Source organism: Sminthopsis crassicaudata, chromosome 3 (assembly GCF_048593235.1).
Source record: "Sminthopsis crassicaudata isolate SCR6 chromosome 3, ASM4859323v1, whole genome shotgun sequence".
NCBI lineage: Eukaryota > Metazoa > Chordata > Mammalia > Dasyuromorphia > Dasyuridae > Sminthopsis > Sminthopsis crassicaudata.
Genome location: NC_133619.1, coordinates 288,838,810 through 288,858,598, shown reverse-complemented (window position 1 = coordinate 288,858,598; position 19,789 = coordinate 288,838,810). Strand labels below are relative to the sequence as shown.

The 19,789-nt window shown below is 30.6% G+C and overlaps 1 protein-coding gene across 4 annotated transcripts in view; it reads left to right on the top strand.

Moving 5' to 3' along the window:
- Nucleotides 1-19,789, top strand: part of IL1RAPL1 (interleukin 1 receptor accessory protein like 1) — a 1,478,533-nt gene that overhangs the window by 806,236 nt on the left and 652,508 nt on the right. For all 4 annotated transcript variants that reach the window (XM_074300886.1, XM_074300887.1, XM_074300889.1 and 1 more), the window contains one exon: nucleotides 4,095-4,374. In XM_074300886.1, the coding sequence (XP_074156987.1) occupies nucleotides 4,095-4,374 (280 nt within the window). The remainder of the gene's footprint in view (nucleotides 1-4,094; nucleotides 4,375-19,789) is intronic.

Sequence of the window (19,789 nt, the reverse complement as noted above, 5' to 3'; positions counted from 1 at the left end):
GAGGATCAGGACATCAGGGAGGGGATGCCATGAGATGCAAATAAACTGGATTTAAGTGAGGGAGGGATGTGCAAGGTCATCTGCCTTACTTTTCCCTCTAGAGTCATATTACGAATTTATGAGTTGGGGAATGTGCTAAAAGCTGTTGATATCCCTCAAAAAAGGCAAAACTGTTTTCTTTACTATGAAATTGCTCATATCTATATGGAGACAATATTCAAACAACTATATGTAATGAGGATATAAATAGGGTAATTTGGAGGTAATTTCCCAGGGAGGAAAGGAACAGGGCAAGTGGAACCAGGAAAGAACTTTAAAAGCTGGGATTTGCATTGAAGAAAACTAGGGAAGTCAAGCTGCAAAGGAAAGAACAGAGAGTATCTCAGCAATGGAAAGCAGCCAATGAAAAGACAAGGTTTTCAGGCCATGGAATATCAGAGAATTCATAGTATGAGGGGAGAAATAAAGTATAAAAAGATTTTCACCAGAAATAAATTTTGCCTTTCTAAAGTGCAACAACTTTCAGATTCACCATTTTGCTCTTGGGTACAGATAATAGCTGATGTTTGGTCTTTTGTTTTCATTAATAACTATGCACAATAAGGATATATACAGTGCCAGCCAGAGGTAATCTCAGTGGAAAGGTACCTGTAGTGCAAGTGGTACCAGGAGAAAACAAAAGCAAAAGGTAAACATAACTTCTTGTGTATTATAAAAAGGGAAAGAAAAAGAAAAAGAAAGTTTACAGATTGTGCCCTGCTAACCACTGTTGTTAGCTTCAACCTTTCTAAAAAGAATTATTAGTCTAAATGGGGAAAGGGGATAAATGGAATCACAAATGTTTGTTTTCTTCTTTATTGAGTGGACATTTAATGTATCCTTTGTCTCAAAGATATAAAGGACCTGAGGCTAGTAGTATATTTTTTGGCTTATCCATGTCTATATCTACTTTTTTTTTGAAGCATAATTACATGACTTAAAAGTGACATAAACAGACTATCTAAATACCAATGTAAAACACATTCATATTAGTTTATGGGGCTTGTCAATACAAGAAGCATTTATTGGATACCATTTTTCCACTTTGTTTAATAAATAAATTAAATTGTTCCAAAAAAGACAAATATAAAAACAACAAATGCATGCACTTTTTTATGGTCCTTAAAGTCTATGTTGTAAAATTATAAAGGTAGAGTATTAACGGTGAATACCTGGCTAACAAAGAGGAAATTTTGAACAACTATTGATGAAGTGTCACCATACAACACAACTACATGCTAAGAAAAACCCTAAAATTTAAAATAGCAATTGTTTTCTACATTAAAAGTTAAACGATGTCTTGGAAAGAATTCCAGCTCTGATTTTCCTACCTGTATGACTTTAGGTATATTAGTTATCCTTTCAATTTCCTGTGTGAAATAAAGGTGATTCACTTGCTTATAGAATCATTAATTTAGAAATCAAAGGGACTCCAAGGGTCATTGTTTCTATTAAATATCTTCTGATCTTAGTCGATTAGGATAGAATAGGGAAAGGGAGCAGGCCTATGATTTCATTGATATAGGGACTTTTTAGATGAAGAAAATTCCTCTGTTGATACAGATTAGCTCCTTTTCATTTTAGGGGGTTGCTTAAGGGACTGAGATTTTAAATGACTTAGTGAGGGCCATGTAATATATGTTTATGAAATGGGATGGTGATTAGGCTTTCATGGAGTTGAGGTCAGTTCTCTATGACATATTGATTCACAGGGAAAAAATTAATTCAATAAAATTCAATAAACATTTATTAACCTCCTTCTTTGTGGCAGACATGAATTAGGATCAAGCCAAATAAATAAAAATAAATCAGGAAAGTTCAAACATTCTGAAAAAAACTTTTCACACCTATTTTTATGTAGTACAACCAGTACTGCTTTCTGCACTCCATACAGAGTGCAGATTCCATGAAATAGATATCTACACATAGTAACAAAAATTACAGCGGATTTTATAGTTTCATTAACAATTAAAATTATACTGTGAGATCGTTATAGTACAAGTATTCTTTTTTCCCTCCATTTTATGTCAAAGAAAACTGAGTGATCAAGAAGTTTAGTGATTTGCTCAGTAACATAGCCAGGAAGTGACAAGAGGCAGTACTTGAAACAAGATTCTAAGGGGTTTTCTAGTAAAATTGTATAAAGACCATTTTAGTGTTAAATGCATTCTACTATAATTCTTTGGAAAATTGGCAGTCCATGTTGCAAATCTCTCAAGCAATTTATTTGATTAAATAGAAACTTTACTACTTCATCATGATAAATAACAGGGTTTGCTATATATGCTATCCTGTATCTTTTTACAAAGAAGAAAAAATGGAGATGACTTTGGAAATATACAATAGTGATGATAGGCATATGTCTAGGGGATTCCTAATTTAGCACATGCCTAAGGGTCCCTCAAGTTAGCTTAGACAAAGAGGTGAGCAAACTGGTAAAAAAAAAAAAAAAAACTCTAGTGCATGGAATAGGATTGAAACAGAGAAAAGAAAAAATAATAATAATAAAACTTATTCTAATCAAATAACCTGACAACTTTTGGAAATGTGCCAGGATAAAACTCTCTATTATATTATTCACACATTCTAATGAACACACATATTAACAAATACTGCAGAGTCAATATTAAACATTTCACACAGAATTTTCACTCTATAGGATTTCAGTGTTAGCTATAATTCACAGGGATATATACAGGAAAAGAAGTATTCTACAAGCATTTTTCTATAAATTCTAAACATTTGTATATTCTACATATTTAAAAGTGTTGTATGATCAACAAAAATTCTGAGACAGGCTTATAAATTTGTATTATGCACCAATTGTTTATATCAATTATTGATTGATATAAAAGACTAGGGATACTGGATATTAAAATTTTTTGACTTTGATTTAATGATAGTATAATCATCTGACAATAATTGATTATAATTCAAATTCAATTCCATAATACACCCCAGAGTATTTAAAAATATGCTAGTTTTCAAGAATAATGGTTTTAGAATGATGGTTTCCAAGCCAGCACAAATATAATTTACTGTAATGACTAAAAGTTGGAAATATTAAGCTTCTAATTATGTTAACAAATGGTTAGGATATAAGTTGTGAATATGACTTACTTTTTGTTCTATGATTCTTTGGGATCAACATTCTGCTTCATTCAATACATATATACATATATATATATATATACACACACATATAACATCCTTATAAGATAGAAACTATATAGCTTTGCTGATGAATGTTTGTAATATAACAAGCAAAGAAAGTATGTTTTTGTTTAGTGTAAGTAAATTACATTGAGTAGATATAACAATTTATATGTAATTATATCGATTATGTATATATAATAGGTATCTCTATTAATCATGTTTAGTTCATTTACAACAAAAAGACATGCATTAATTATTTATCTTATGAAGTCTATAGATATATTTAAGATTTAGAAATGTTATAAGATCTTCACTAAATAGATAACTGTAATTAATTCTAAAAAATAATTCCGTAGCATGATAATTTTCTACTTTATTCACATGATTTAACATCATACCTGAATGATTTAATTATTTATTATCACTTTGTGTAAATAAATCATATAAAATAACTTTAATGAATCGATATACTTATTTTTGTGTATCATAATTTCAGTTTAATCTATTTAGATCCATGATTATGAATCAAAAGTATTATAGAAAAGTTATAAAAAGCAATCAACTATAAATCTTTAGAAAAACTGGTTCCATTTTAAAAGTTCCATGGATTATTTATTTCATTCCTTGATACAATCAATCATATGAAATTCGTGCTAAAAATATTGCATACTTTCTCTAGATATTGGAAAGAAGATAATGGATATCCATAACATTTATTGGGAAGAAAAAAGTCCCAGTATACACATATACACATACATAACACATATTATATATATATATATGTATATATATATATATATATATACATATATATATATATAATATATATTTATATATAATTCCTTTTTGTGTACTGTTGAGAAATTTTGCTAATTTTTCTTCTCTTTTCTTTGTTGTAGCTGATGGATGCACTGATTGGTCTGTGGATATCAAGAAATATCAAGTTTTAGTGGGAGAGCCTGTTCGAATCAAGTGTGCATTATTTTATGGCTACATCAGAGCAAATTACTCCCTTGCCCAAAGTGCTGGACTTAGTTTGATGTGGTATAAAAGCTCTGGACCAGGAGACTTTGAAGAGCCAATAGCATTTGATGGAACTAGGATGAGCAAAGAAGAAGATTCTATTTGGTTCCGGCCAACGTTAGTACAGGACAGTGGTCTTTATGCATGTGTTATCAGGTATCCATTAAATTCTATTATTGTTTCATCAATGAATTAACATTCAAAACTTAAGAGTAAAGAAAAATTGATAGTGCTTTCTCCTAAAGCTCTTTTGTTAATAGTTGTATATTTTGCTTCTTTCTATATTCATAAATGATGGGTCTTGCATACATAGATATAAATATATATATATATATGTATATATATACATATATATTCATAAATGATGGGTTTTGAATTTATATTGAAGTATTATTTCTAGCTTATTGAGAAAATACAGACCATCTGGGTACCTAATTATGTTGCCAAAATACATCAAGGAAGATGAAATAAAATTTATAGGGCTAGTAGAATGTTGCAAATAAAATATAAGCAAAACTTTGCAAAAAGGATGCACACTATTTCTAAATGAGATTTAACATCTTATTTCCATTTATTGATAAACAGAGTATAGATAGCTCTTTATTAAGATACATCTTTATTGAGAAATATACAAAGGTGTTTAAATGAATGTGTCTGTGTAAGGAAGTATCAGTGGTTTTATGAAAATGAAAGATATAACTTCAGGAAGGATTCTTTGTTTCTATAAGCTAAACTAAATGGCCACCAAAGTCCTTTTCAAACCTTAAATTCTATGACTCGCCAAATATTATGGTCAGTACATGATGCCAGAAGAAAAGAGAGGTTTTGCCAAATTCTGTATGTTCTTAGAACTCAAAATAATAACATTAGCTCCATAATTCCTGATGTGTCATGCACACACACCCTCATATGCTTTTACTAAGTTATATATAGACATTCATTGTTCTTGAGTGATTCCAGCAATATCTTCATATGCCATTTGAAACTTGTCTCAATTTAATTCAAATTTTGATTTATAGAATGTGTTTTATATAAGATATATGTGCATTTCTAAACAACTTCAGACCACGAATTTATGAGTAAGAAGGTGAACACAAAAAAGCAGGGATATAGAGAGTTTGTTTAAAAGATCACGTTTTGTAGATTTAGTTAGAAACAGAAAAATAATAAAAGTAAAAGAGAAAATTCAACTTTTAGAGGGAAGATAATAGTATATGCAATATCATGGGAATATATATGTTTATATAATGTAATATGATATAAAAAGAACTGTGCTTATTGACATTTTGAGTGCATTTAGTCTTTCCTAATATATACTCATCCCCTCTCATAAAGGTCTCTATTTTGTTGTGGACTATCAATAAATGATTATTAAGTACTTACTATATGTTAGGTACTGTGCTAAGCACTAGCAATACTAAAAGAAATATGTAAAACAAATACAGAGTCAGTTGTAGAGCTAGATCAATAATCATTTGCCATAGCAATATAGTCAAAAATTTATGATTCTATTTGCCTCACTTAACTGATAGAAATCTGATTTTATTTTCAAATGTGTTCAAACATTGAAAAAAAAATCTATATTTCTAATTGACCATTATATGTAGAGTTTCTTTTCCAAAATAGAAAGTTACCTAGCTGTAGTTATTATCTAAGAGTAGAATTGAGAGAATTTCCACCAACACCTCATTTCATCTTATTGTTGAGAAAATGATGATGCATAGTAGTTGCCTAAATTTCAAAATCATGACATTGAGATTTATTACTTTGTCAAAATCAATTCTTTATAAATTAATGTTCTGAAACAGTAGAGAATAAGTTTTGACTAATGGGGAAGTAGAAAAACTTCTGAAGAGAGAACATTTGCAATATGTCCAAACCTTTATAAGGGAATACAGGTTGAATGTTGTATAGAAGCAAATTATTTTACTTTTTATGTGCATGATATGTTGATGAGGAAGTTAATTCAGAATTTCAGAAAGTAATGCTTTTGACAAAGGAATTAATAAGTCTAATTCAGAGAATATTAACATAGCCTGCTTTTTTGCCTTCAACTGGGAGTGGACTATACTATTTATAAAAGCAGTCTTTTAAATAGTATAGCTTGGCTTGAATACATAGCTTTTTGTTTTTGTTTTTCCCTTTCCCTCCAACCAGCAGTGAGATCAACAATAGTCTCATTGGGAAATTGTTAGCTATCAAGCAACATCACCATTGGTTTTACTTAAGTGGATTTGCAAAGAATTTTAGAACTTTGGGGATACTACCTTCCAAACAATAGTTCTAGTCTAATCATTTTATTAAGGATGGAAAATGGTAACTCAGCAATGAAAAGGGATAACAGATGCTTTGATGGACAGACAATGACTCTATGAAAAAGATTAAATGGCATAATTTCAGGACTGGGAAAAAAGCTATTTTCAAGAACTACTGTCCTATAGTTTTTAAATCTTCTTAACCACTAATCTCTATTTGCATTTAATCCAATATTCTTTGCCTCTTATTCTTGCCTTCCATTTAAAAAAAAAGTTTTTTCATTCAATAAAAAAATATTTTTAAGAGTTACTGCTTACAAAATACTGTTGGGCACTATTGGAGAAATTAAGCCTGAAGACGGAATTAAATTCCAGTGTATCATACCATGCTACTATAATATACATAATTCAATGCTATATAATTATAACATGTAGTGTTATGTAAACTTAGGAAAATATTTTTTAATTCCTTTTTGGGAGAGCAGAGTTCTCAATATTCATGGTAATCGCAATATTTGGCTGGTGGTAATTGAGTTGCTTGGTAAAAAGACAATTGACTTCCCTCACTGGAAGAAGAAAATTCCATTTTTAGTAATGTTCTGAGCAAAAAAAAAAACAAACAAAAACAAAAACAGAGGGGATCATGTATGAGGCATTTAAGTACCTCAAAATTGTATGGTTTAACTGAAGTATAGACTATAGACTATATTATTACATAGGGGAATCTCAGAGTGATGTCAGATTGAAAATAGTGATGGATGCTAATTAAAGAAATGATTCTCCTCTTACAGATGGGAAAGTTGAGGTAAATGGAAATAATTGACTTGACCAGGATCACACAATGTGTAATGTCACATTTGAAAGTGAGTTTTCCTGATGCTAAATCCATTGCTTTATCCATTGCACCCCCCCACCTAGCTATTGTAAGGATCAAATATATTAATAGATATAAAGAGTTTTGCAGAACTTGAAGTACTATATAAATATTAGATTTTCTTGTTAGCTATTTTAACATGATGATAATAACAATAATTATAGCCAATATTTACATGGTACATTAAGATTTTAAAAGTGCATTGCATATACTATTGCAGGTGGTACTTACAGTGAACACATGAAGTAGATACATTAGTTGTTACTGTCATCAGAAGCTCTACTTTTGGATATGTTTATGGGTGAACTTATGTAAACTACTTAGAATCTCAAATTTGGAGAACTGAAAAGGGATTCAGTAGCATCTAGCAAAAATTTAAAACATGAAGAATTTTCTGTGTTAGAAACCCAAAAAATGGGTTTCTAACACATCTATTCTCTCCTTGGATAAGAGAAATTATCTTGAAGGAGTGAAAAACATTCTTTTAGGCAATTTACTTTGAAATCCTTTTCTCCTGACTTCAAATCTAAATTTTATCAAAATTTGCAAATTTTTTCATTGTTATTGGTTTTGCTTTCTATTGCCAAAATGTTCAAATATAATCTTTTCTTCTTTTGATGGCCTTTCAGATACTTGAACACAGTTATCTAATCTCTGATTCTCCTTTCTTCCAGGTTTAATATTTCCAAATCCTTCAACCTGTTCTTATATGTCATAAAATCAAGGCCTTTCACTATGCACTTTGAAATTTCCAGCTTATTTCCAGTTTTTTTTTTTCCTTAAAATATTGTGCCCAGAATTGAACACATAGAGACTTGACAAATATGGTAGAATTGTTATCTTCCTATTCCTGGAAGGCATGCCCTACTAATGTAGCTCAATATAATATTAATTATTTTGGCTTTCATATTACACTACTGACTCATATTGAATCTGCAATCCAGTCCATCAATTGTTCAAGATTAAATAATTTTGTTGCTATGCATACTCCCTCCTTGACCTAGGAGATTTTCTAGATTACCTGAGCTTTCTAGAGTTTACATTTCTACTTTAATACCATTAACTCAAAAGAATTTAAATCCTTTAAAAGCAAAAGAAAAGATTTCTTATGAGAAAGAAAAAAGACATGGTGATGTGAAATTTGAAATTCCTTAGTACTAAACTAAGCATAAAAATTATCAGAAATGGAAAATGGTTAATATAAAACATATTAAAATGTTCATAATAATTTTACAAATAAATTTAATTGATGTAAATTGATTAAGAAAGTAAAAAAGATCTAGATATATCTTAGCAAACATTTGACATAACTTGAGAAATCAGAAAAAATGTCTACCAAAAGCAGTACCAGTTTAGAAGATAAACTTATTTTTAAAATTATATAAAGATAATGAGTGAATATGAACCCCAGTGATGTCTATGATGTTATCAATAATTAAAATAACACTTTAATGGAGGACTCATAAAATATCTAGTTGGGGGAGGAGGGGATGGAATGAGAAAATGCATTTTAAACACTTTTGATGAGAACTCAGATTTATTTGATGGAAGGACTGAATTATACTTGTACATGTATTTAGTAGCCAGTAGATTTTAATTCTCTATTGTGTATTAAGACATTATGCTGAACTTTGAGATAGAATGCGGACAGAATAAATACACAAAGTTGAGTTAGGTACAATTCTCAGAATTTGGTAAAATCGAAAATGTATTTGTACAGGAATATGTGTGCATGTATTTGCATATATTCGTTTACATATAGTATTTATAAAATATATACTGTGTATGTGTGCAAACTAGTATGATTATAATTATGTTGTAAGGTAAAATAGAATAGAGGGGATTCAGTGAGGGTTCAGAATGATCATGAAGAACATAGAATTTGAACTTCCACATTGGCTATGCTAAAGTATATTTTTGAACAATTTATGTAGGGGAGGGGAATTGAAGAAACAATGTGGTAGTAACCAGTGAATCAGAAAAATGTAAAATTAAGAGAAGCCTTACTTAAAATAATTTACTATGTTTGAGCATCTATGAAACTTTAATTAAGATTCTTTTAAATTGGATGATAACTTCAAAATGTGAAAGATTCTTCAGAAGAACTTCCTATCAGATGTGAAATCCCTTACAAAACTGAGATTCTTTCAATATCAGTATGGACTGGGTGTTTAGGAATGAGCATGAGGATAGAATATAAATATTATGGACATTGGATGTATAGGCTTGTCTATGAGAGACAAGAAATGAGATTAGGTGAAATAAAATGTCTTTTATGAAAATTTTAAATAGGAATGGTAGTTTCCTTTAAAGTACCAGTTTACATTCATTAATAAGTAAATCTAATTCAGAATTCAGAAAGCATTATGATTTTTACTAATAGTATTACAATGTCTAGGATAAAAATAATATTATAGATAATCTTGGCTACATATCTCATTTTACAAATAAAAATAAGGTCCAGAAAATTGAAAAAAAATTATCCATGATCATACAGATAGATTAGTAGATCTAGTCTTTTTACTCTAGTTATAGCAGTTGCCTTGACCAACTGACATGTCTGAAGATTACTTTATTCTTGAGTAAATTCCAATATCATAATAAACAGAGGCAGTTAAATAATGAATAGAACTCAATGATGCTAGACTTAAAATAAGTGAATATACCAGGTTATTAACTCCATTTTGAATATATATAAATTATGGGACCATATACCTTGTAGAATAGGTAACATTGTATTTAATAATTTGGAATAGAAGTATTAAGTAAATGTCAGTAAGTGAATTTAAGCATCCATTTAGTTTTTACATTGCAAATTAAGATTATCATTTTTAAATGATTGATTTAGTCAATTTCTCAAAGTCTTGGATTTTCAAAGTAAGGACACCCAGATCTATTAGTTCAATACTGTAGGGAACTTCATTTATGAAGACTCTTTCCAACAGTGTAGAACAGAAATTGGTCTAAAATGTATTTTTAAAAGTTGTGTAGGAGCATTGAAAGACTAAGCAATCAGTAAATATTTAAATGCTGGTCCTTTTGATGAGAGTTAGGAAAGGGGGAACCCCTTTTGGTTCGGCACAAGGATAGTCTAGTGAGAGCGCAGAGTCCCCTGTAAAGGAATTTACAGGCCCAAAAACCTAGGTTGATTAAAAAAAAAAAAAAAAAAAAAAAGGTTTATTGTAGGGGTTTGGAAGTAAGAGTAAAGGTAGAAAGATGCCAGAGTTGGTCGCCAGGCAGACAGGAATGCTTACATGGCTGGAAGGATACTATGTTTTAGAGCTCCTGCCAAGAGTGAACTCCAGAATTGCCCATTTTTATAATGGGGACTCTTGGTGATTTTGAAGGTGGGTGGAGTCCCAGGCTCCTGGTTGGTTTCAGCCAGGGTTAGCATTGAATAGAATTCAATGGGTTTTTAGATAAGGAGGAAGCTGTTTGTGGGGTTTGGGGAAATCTGAGCAAATAGTGGGGGGCTGGGAAAGTCCAAGTTAGCTCAGATCCGGTGGGGGCTGGGAAATCATTAAAATTCAAAAGAGTGGTTTTGACCAGGATTTGTGAATCAAAAGTGCTAGCTTCTTCAGCCATGGGGGGAAGGGGAGGAATCAGAAAGGAATCTTAAAGGGATCTCAACCCCTATCATTTTGTGATACTCTTCCTTTCTTAGAAAGGGAGAAGGGAAAAGATATCAAACATTTACAAACATCTACTATATGCCAGGCACGAGCTATTCATTAAAAATATATGTCTTCAGTCTTTAATCCATTCTCCACATAGATAACAAAGTGATATTCCTGAACAATAAGTGTGATGATTTCACACTCCATTAATTAGTTCCAATGGTTGCTTGTTATACCTAGGATGAAATACAAACTTTTCTATACATTATGCCTTGTTATTGGTTAATACTGTTTGGGTCTGTTCTTGGGGGTTTAAATTTAATAGTAGAACAAAGTGAGAATCATAGGTGTTCAACCAGCAACAAAAGTATGTTTATTTATTCATAGAGGGAGAAGGATATTCAACAAGATTAGACATTGAACTTCCTTATTAGAATTGATCTTTTAGATCCCTCAAACTTGGAGTTCCTGTAGTTATTTTGTATTAGAGTGATAAGAAGTTGAGGCAAACATTCTGAGCTTTTAGTCAACAAAGTCTATAGAAAAATCTCAGGATCCTTTAAAGAAAACTAAACCATTCTGGGGGAGGGGAAGGTTAGGATATTTGTCCTATTATACACCACTTCTAATATTGATGATCTAGTCAAGCTGATCTTCTTTCTGTTCCTTTTAGATAGTATTCTATCTCCTATCTTCATGCTTTTTCATAGGCTAAACTCTTATGTGAAACACACTTCCTTCTCATTTCCATGCTTTTAAATTCACACCTAGAGTCACATTCTAAATGAAGTCTTTCTTATTCCTCCTAGGTTAGGTGCTTCCCTCCAAAATTAGCTACTCCAGTCCTTAGAAATGTTAGTTGTGGAATTATGACTTGCTGATTGATTGTAAAGGTATGGGGAAAAAATTTTTGCTTCAACTCTGCTAAATTTTCTTTCATTAAATGAATAAAATGTTTCTTTCTTTCTCCTAATAATTCCCCTATTGAAAATAGTATTATATAATATATATATATATATGTATATATATATATATATGTATATGTATATATATATTTCCCCCATGGCAATTCTTGTAATCATCAAAATTTCCTAATCAACAAGAATTATTTGTAGTTCCCTCAATCTGAAGATGCTGCAAAATTGGTAACTTAGAATTCTTTATTTTGACCTAATGTGAAGGGAGCAAAGCTTGTCTTTACCGTGATTTATTTATTTTGAGCAGTAACTAGACACTATATCCCAGTGAGGGTTATTGGATTTAGTAGTACCCTCATTCTATAAAGGATCCAATATGTTTTTGTCATAGGAGGTTTTAACGACTCCCTTTGGAATTACTTTCCTATTAGATGAGACTTATATCCACTGCTTTAGCTGCTTTCTCTATTTTTTTTTAATTTTATTTTTTTAATTTTTTTTATTAATTTTATAATTATAACATTTTTGAGAATACATATGCATAGGTAAGTTTTTACAATATTATCTCTTGTACTCCTTTCTGTTCCGAATTTTTACCCTCCTTCCCTCTACCCCTCCCTAGATGGCAGGCAGTCCCATATATATTAAATATGTTATAGTATATCCTAGGTACAATATATATGTGCAGAACCGAATTTTGTTGTTGTTGTTGCGAAGGAAGAATTGGATTCAGAAGGTAAAAATAATCTGGAAAGAAAAACAAAAAACAAATGCTAATAGTTTACACTCATTTCCCAGTGTTCCTTCTCTGGGTGTAACTGATTCTGTCCATCACTGATCAAATAGAATTGGATTAGCTCTTCCCTATGCTGAAGATATCCACTTCCATCAGAATACATCTTCATACAACATTGAAGTGTACAGCGATCTTCTGGTTCTGTTCATTTCACTCAGCATCAGTTGATGTAAATCTCTCCAAGCCTCTCTGTATTCCTCCTGCTGGTCATTTCTTACAGAACAATAATATTCCATAACATTCATATACCATAATTTACCCAACCATTCTCCAATTGATGGGCATCCATTCATTTTCCAGTTTCTAGCCACTACTAAAAGGGCTGTCACAAACATTTTGGCACATACAGGTCCCTTTCCCTTCTTTAGTATTTCCTTGGGATATAAGCCCAGTAGTGGCACTGCTGGATCAAAGGGTATGCACATTTTGATAACTTTTTGGGCATTATTCCAGATTGCGCTCCAGAATAGTTGGATTCTTTCACAACTCCATCAACAATGCAACTCCACATCCCCTCCATCATTCATCATTATTTGTTCCTGTCATCTTAGCCAATCTGAAAGGTGTGTAGTAGTATCAAAGAGTTGTCTTAAATTGCATTTCTCTGACCAATAATGATTTGGAACACTCTTTCATATGAGTGGAAATAGTTTCAATTTCATCATCTGAAAATTGTTCATATCCTTTGACCATTTATCAATTGGAGAATGGCTTGATTTCTTATAAATTAGAGTCAATTCTCTGTATATTTTGGAGATGAGGCCTTTATCAGAAGCTTAAATTGTAAAAATGTTTTCCCAATTTGTTACTTCCCTTCTAATCTTGTTTGCATTAGTTTTGTTTGTACAAGAGCGTCTTAATTTGATGTAACCAAAATTTTCTATTTTGTGATCAATAATGATCTCTAGTTCTCCTTTGGTCACAAATTCCTTCCTCCTCCACAAATCTGAGAGGTAAATTATCCTATGTTCCTCTAATTTATTTATGATCTCATTCTTTATGCCTAAATCATGGACCCATTTTGATCTTATCTTAGTATGTGGTGTTGTGTGGGTCCATGCCTAGTTCTGCCATATTAATTTTCAGTTTTCCCAGCAATTTTTGTCAAATAATGAATTGTTATCCCAAAGTTGGGATTTTGGGGTTTGTGAAACACTAGATTGCTATTTTTATTCACTATCTTGTCCTGTGAACCTAACCTATTCCACTGATCAACTAGTCTATTTCTTAGCCAATACCAAATGGTTTTGGTGACTGCTGCTTTATAATATAGTTCTAGATCTGCTACAGCTAGGCCACCTGCTTTTGATTTTTTTTTCATTACTTCCCTTGAAATTCTCGACTTTTTGTTCTTCCATATGAATTTTGTTATTTTTTCTAGGTCATTAAAATAGTTTCTTGGGAGTCTGATTGGTATAGCACTAAATAAATAGATGAGTTTAGGGAGTATTGTCATCTTGATTATATTTACTAGCCCTATCCAAGAGCACTTAATGTCTTTCCAATTATTTAAATCTGACTTTATTTTTGTGGCAAGTGTTTTGTAAATTTGCTCCTATTGCTTTCTCTATTTTTACAGAAAAAAATAATGTTGCTTTTCAAAGGATAGCTATCTTTGTCATACTATCTAGTCTATTTGAAGTAGAAACCAAAAATGTACCATGAATTAGATTTTAGATACCCAAATTAAATATCAATATCTAACATCAGAATGAATTACATGCAAAATTAGTAGGAGGAACTTTTCATTACTATTCTATAGATTTCTCTAGTTTTATCACATTGTCATGAAATACAGTCTTTATTTCAATTGATACAGATGTGATACTCTAAAAATTAATTTCTGTATTTTAAAAAGGTGCAAAAAAATTTACAAATTACATGTAGGCAAAACTCTTGTTTTTCCATAACAATATGAATGATGGTTGTAAAGAATTCCCAAATGTAACACATATCAATGAGCATGATATTCCCTACTTAAATTTTCATCCATTACATTGGGGTGAGTGAGTATGGATATGTGTGATATTAAGCTATAGAATTAGATACTAAAACATTGAGAAAAGTAATAATTTTACTTTGATGAAAAGCTTTTCAACTTTTTTGCATAACAATATGAAATCAATTTTGAGAAATCAAGTTTATACAGTTTGGAATTTGCTTGTTTTTCAACATTATTGTCACACATTTGAAGTAATTTTCCTTGAGATTTATTACTTCTTTAATTACATATTTTAATAATAATTAGAAACATTAGGTGGATTTAATCCTTTTTTAACTTCTGATAAGTAACATATCCACTGTCAGATTACATTTGTTATGACTAAGGGAACAGCCGCATAAGTATTCTTTTAAGCCTATGTAACATGAAATCATTCTAATTTTTTTTCATTCTTTAATTGTTCTTGTATTTAAGCAAATTACACATAGCTTGCAACATTTAATCAGAACTACTTACGTTTATAGGGGAAAGAAACAAAACCAAAAAACAAATCCCTTCATAGTTTTATTGTATTCCATAAGAAAAAAAATATTTCCTGACACTTTTTAATCATTTCTAGTCATCCCTACTTTGTATTCAATTATCTTATTTTTTTATAATTTTGATAGAAGTAATGTTTTTTGAACATATCTAGTGTTTCAATTTGTCTCTGTATCCCCACTGCCAATCACAGTGGACACTTGATATGTATTTTTAAAATTCTTATTGAGTGAGTAATTGATATAACTTAGTTTATTACTAGTTATGTAAAACATTTATTTACATGCCATCTATTCATTATAAAAAAGTCAATGATAAAATGAAATGAGCATTAGTCTAGAAGTCAAAACACCTCAGGTCCAATCCTATCTGTGCTTTATATTCATTATACAGATTTCACTAAGCAATTTAACTTCTTTTTTTAACTTCAGTTGTTCCATCTGTACAAATGGGAAGTAAAAACAGTTTACCACATATCATGTTTATGATCCAATAGCAATATGCATGTAAAAGTACATTGAAAATTGGAATGATCTGATATTAGGAGTTATGGATATTAGGAGTTATGTTTTAAAAGCTAAATTCAGCCCAAAGTCTGTTTTTTTGTTTGTTTGTTTGTTTGTTTGTTTGTTTTATTTTATTTTTGGTTTTTAATCACCACAAACTATTTTTTTTTATTTTTTTAATGTTAAAAAAACATTCTTAGATTACTGTTCATACAAAAGCAAGTAGTAACCCAGATTTGGGTTCCAACTAATTTTGTGTGGACCCTTGATATTGACAAATGCATAATGTAAATTATCATATCATAAATTATCATATCATAAAATGTAAAGTAGCATGTAAATTATCAACTATGGTGCGGAGGTTATCTTGAGTTTTCCAAAGGCAGCTATTCGAAAATTGTTTATTTAGTTGTTTATGACTATGTAGGTAAAATTAGTGGATTTTGTCAGGTCAAGAGACAATTAGCATTTCCTCTATCATTTATTCTTTTTTCAATAAATTATTTTTATTTAAAAAATAATACCCTATGTGACCCTGGGCAAGTCACTTAACCCCAATTGCGTGAGCAAAAAGGAAAAGAAAAAAAAAGGGAAAAAAAAGAAGAAAGAAAAAAGAAAAGAATAATATCAGTTTATAACCCTTGAATGAATTATAACTCATTAAAGGGGAAACAAAACTGGTAAAGTTTTAGGTAAGAAAACTTTCTTTCAATGGACATATGACATTTTTCTTTTCTGTGGCTTAGATCAATAAAAGTTTACATGATTCATCCAGGATTATATAGCCAGTATCTGTTAAACAGGACTTTGAAGCTGGGTCTTCTTGGCTTGTAGACATGTTATCTATAACACTTCACTGTCTCTGTGAATAAAGGAGAATATTAAGAGAAATGGATATCAGTGTGATACTTTCTTAAGGGAACTTCAATTCTCTATCACATTTTTCTTACTTTTTTATACTCTAAATGGAAAAGTTTACCTGTTCTGTACCCTAGGATATTTTGGATAGTAACAAATACTAGAACTGGATACGGGGTCTAGCCACATCATATAAAAAATATTGCTGAAATATTTTGTTCTACCCTAGTTCTAATAATTCTATGGAAATAACTTATTAGTAACTGTTTTATGTTAAATTCAGAAAGAGTTTTAGTTTAACTTATTTAAGCTAAAGTTTAGTTCCAATCAGTTTCTTTTTCATTTTTTTCTTAAAGCTTTTTATTTATAAAACATATGCATGGGTAATTTTTCAACATTGACCCATGCAAAATCTTCTGTTCCAAATTTTCCCCTCCTTCTCCCCATCTGCTCTCCTAGATGGCAGGTAATCCAATATGTATTAAATATATTGAAATATGTGTTAAATACAATATATATATATATACAGTTATATAGCTGCATAAGAAAAGAAAGAAAAAAAAAAAAAACTGAGAATGAAAACAAAATGCAAGCAAAACGAACACAAAGAGTGACCACACTATGTTGTGGTACATACTCAGTTCCCACAGTCCACTCTCTGGGGATATATGACTCTCTGAAAAATTGGAACTGGTTTGAATCAATCTCATTGTTGAAGAGAGTTACGTCCTGAGAATTGATCATCATATAATCCTCTTGTTGCCATGTATAATGGTTTCCTCCTTCTACTCATTTCCCTTAGCATCAATTCATGTAAATCTCTCCAGGCCTTTCTGAAATCAACCTGTTGGTCGATTCTTACAGAACAATAATATTGCATAACACTCATATACCATTATTTATTCAGCCATTTTCCAGTTGATAAGAATCAATTCAATTTCCACTTTCTAGCCACTACAAAAAGGGCTGCCACAAATATTTTTGCACATATGGGTCTCTTTTCCTCCTTTAAGATCTCTTTGGGATATAAGCCCAGTAAAAACACTGATGGATCGAAAGGTATGCACAGTTTAATAACTTTTTGAGCATAATTCCAAATTGGTCTCCAGAATTGTTGCATCCATTCACAGGTCCACCAATAATGTATCAGTGTCTCAGTTTTCCCACATCCCCTCCAACATTCGTCATAATCTTTTCCTGTCATCTTATCCAATCTAACAGGTGTGTAGTAGTACCTCAGAGTTGTCTTAATTTGCATTTCTCTGATCAATAGTGATTTTGAGCACCTTTTATATGACTAGAAATAGTTTCAATTTCTTCATTTGAAAATTGTTCATATCCTTTGGCCATTTATCAATTGGAAATTGAATTCTTATAAATTTGAGTTAATTATATATTTTTAAAATGAGATGTTTATCAGAATCCTTGCATGTAAAAATGTTTCCCCAGTTTATTATTTCCTCCCTAATCTTATCTGCATTAGTTTTGTTTGTACAAAAACTTTTTAACTTAATATAATCAAAATTATCTATTTTGTGATCAATAATGATCTCTAGTTCTTCTTTGGTAAGTAATTCCTTCCTCCTTCTCAGATCTGAGAGGTAAGCTATCCTAAGTTCTTCTAATTTGTTTACAATATTATTCTATATGTCTAGATCATGAACCTATTTCGACCTTATCTTGGTATAATGTGTTATGTATGAGTCAATGCTTAGTTTCTTCCATACTAGTTTACAATTTTCCTAGCAGTTTTTTTCTTTTCAAATAGTGAGTTCTTATCCCAACAACTGGTGTCTTTGGGTTTGTCAAATACTAGATTACTATAGTTATTGACTATTTTGTCCTATGAACCTAACCTATTCCACTAATCAACTACTTGTTTCTTAGCCAGTATCAAATAGTTTGATGATCTTTATATCTTTATAGTTTGATATACTTTATAGTATAGTATACGTCTGGCCCAGCTAGGCTGCCTTTATTTGTGATTTTTTTTCATTAATTCCCTTGAAATTCTTGACCTTTTGTTCTTCCAGATGAATTTTTTAATTTTTTTCTAGGTCAGTAAAATATTTTCTTGCAAGTTTGATAGGTATAGCCCTAAATAAATAGGTTAGTTTAGGTAGTATTGTCATCTTTATAATATTCCCTCAAATATCAAGAGAACTTGATATTTTCCCAATTGTTTAGATCTGACTTTATTTGTGTGGAAAGTGTTTTGTAGTTTTGCTCATATAGTTCCTGACTTTCCTTTGGCATATAGATTCCCAAATATTTTATACTATCGACAGTTATTTTAACTTTGTATTTCTCTTTATATTTCTTGCTGTTGGATTTTGTTAGTGATGTATAAAAATGCTGTGGTTTTATTTTGTATCCTTCAACTATGCTAAAGTTGTGGATAATTTCTAATAGTTTTTAGTTGATTCCCTAGGATTCTCTAAATATATCATCTGCAAAGAGTGATAAGTTGGTTTTCTAATTTCCTATTCTAATTCCTTTAATCTCTTTTTCTTCTCTTATTGCCAAAGCTAGAATTTCTAACATAATATTGAATAGTAATGGAGATAATGGGCAACATTGTTGCACCCTTGATCTTATTGGGAATGGTTCCAGTTTATCCCCATTACATATGATGCTTGCTGATGATTTTAAATAAATGTTACTGACTATTTTAAGGAAAAGTCCATTTGTTCCTCTATTCTCTAGTGTTTTAATAGAAATAGATATTGGATTTTATCTAATTATTTTTCTGCAATTATTGAGATAATAATATGCTTTTTGTTAAGGTTATTGGTATAGTTATTTTTGCTTATAGTTTTCCTAATATTGAACCAGCCCTGCATTCTTGGTATAAATCCTTCTTGGTCATGGTGTATTATCCTGGATAATTTTCTGTAACCTCTTTGCTAATATTTTAAAGATTTTTGCATCAATTTTCATTAGGGAGATTGGCTATAATTTTTTCTCTCTTTTCACTGTACCTGATTTAGGTATCAGTGCCATGCCTGTATCATAAAAGGAATTTGGTAGGTATCCTCATTCCCTATTTTTTTCAAATAGTTTATATAGTATTGGAGTTAAATGTTCTTTAAATGTTTGGTAGAATTTACAGGTAAATGATCCTTCTGTTCCTGGGGATTTTTTCTTAGTGAGTTGATTAATAGCTTGCTCTATTTCTTTTTCTAAAATGGGACAATTTAAGTAATTTATTTCTTCTTCCATTAATCTGGGGAATATATATGTATTTTGTGGGTATTCCTCCATTT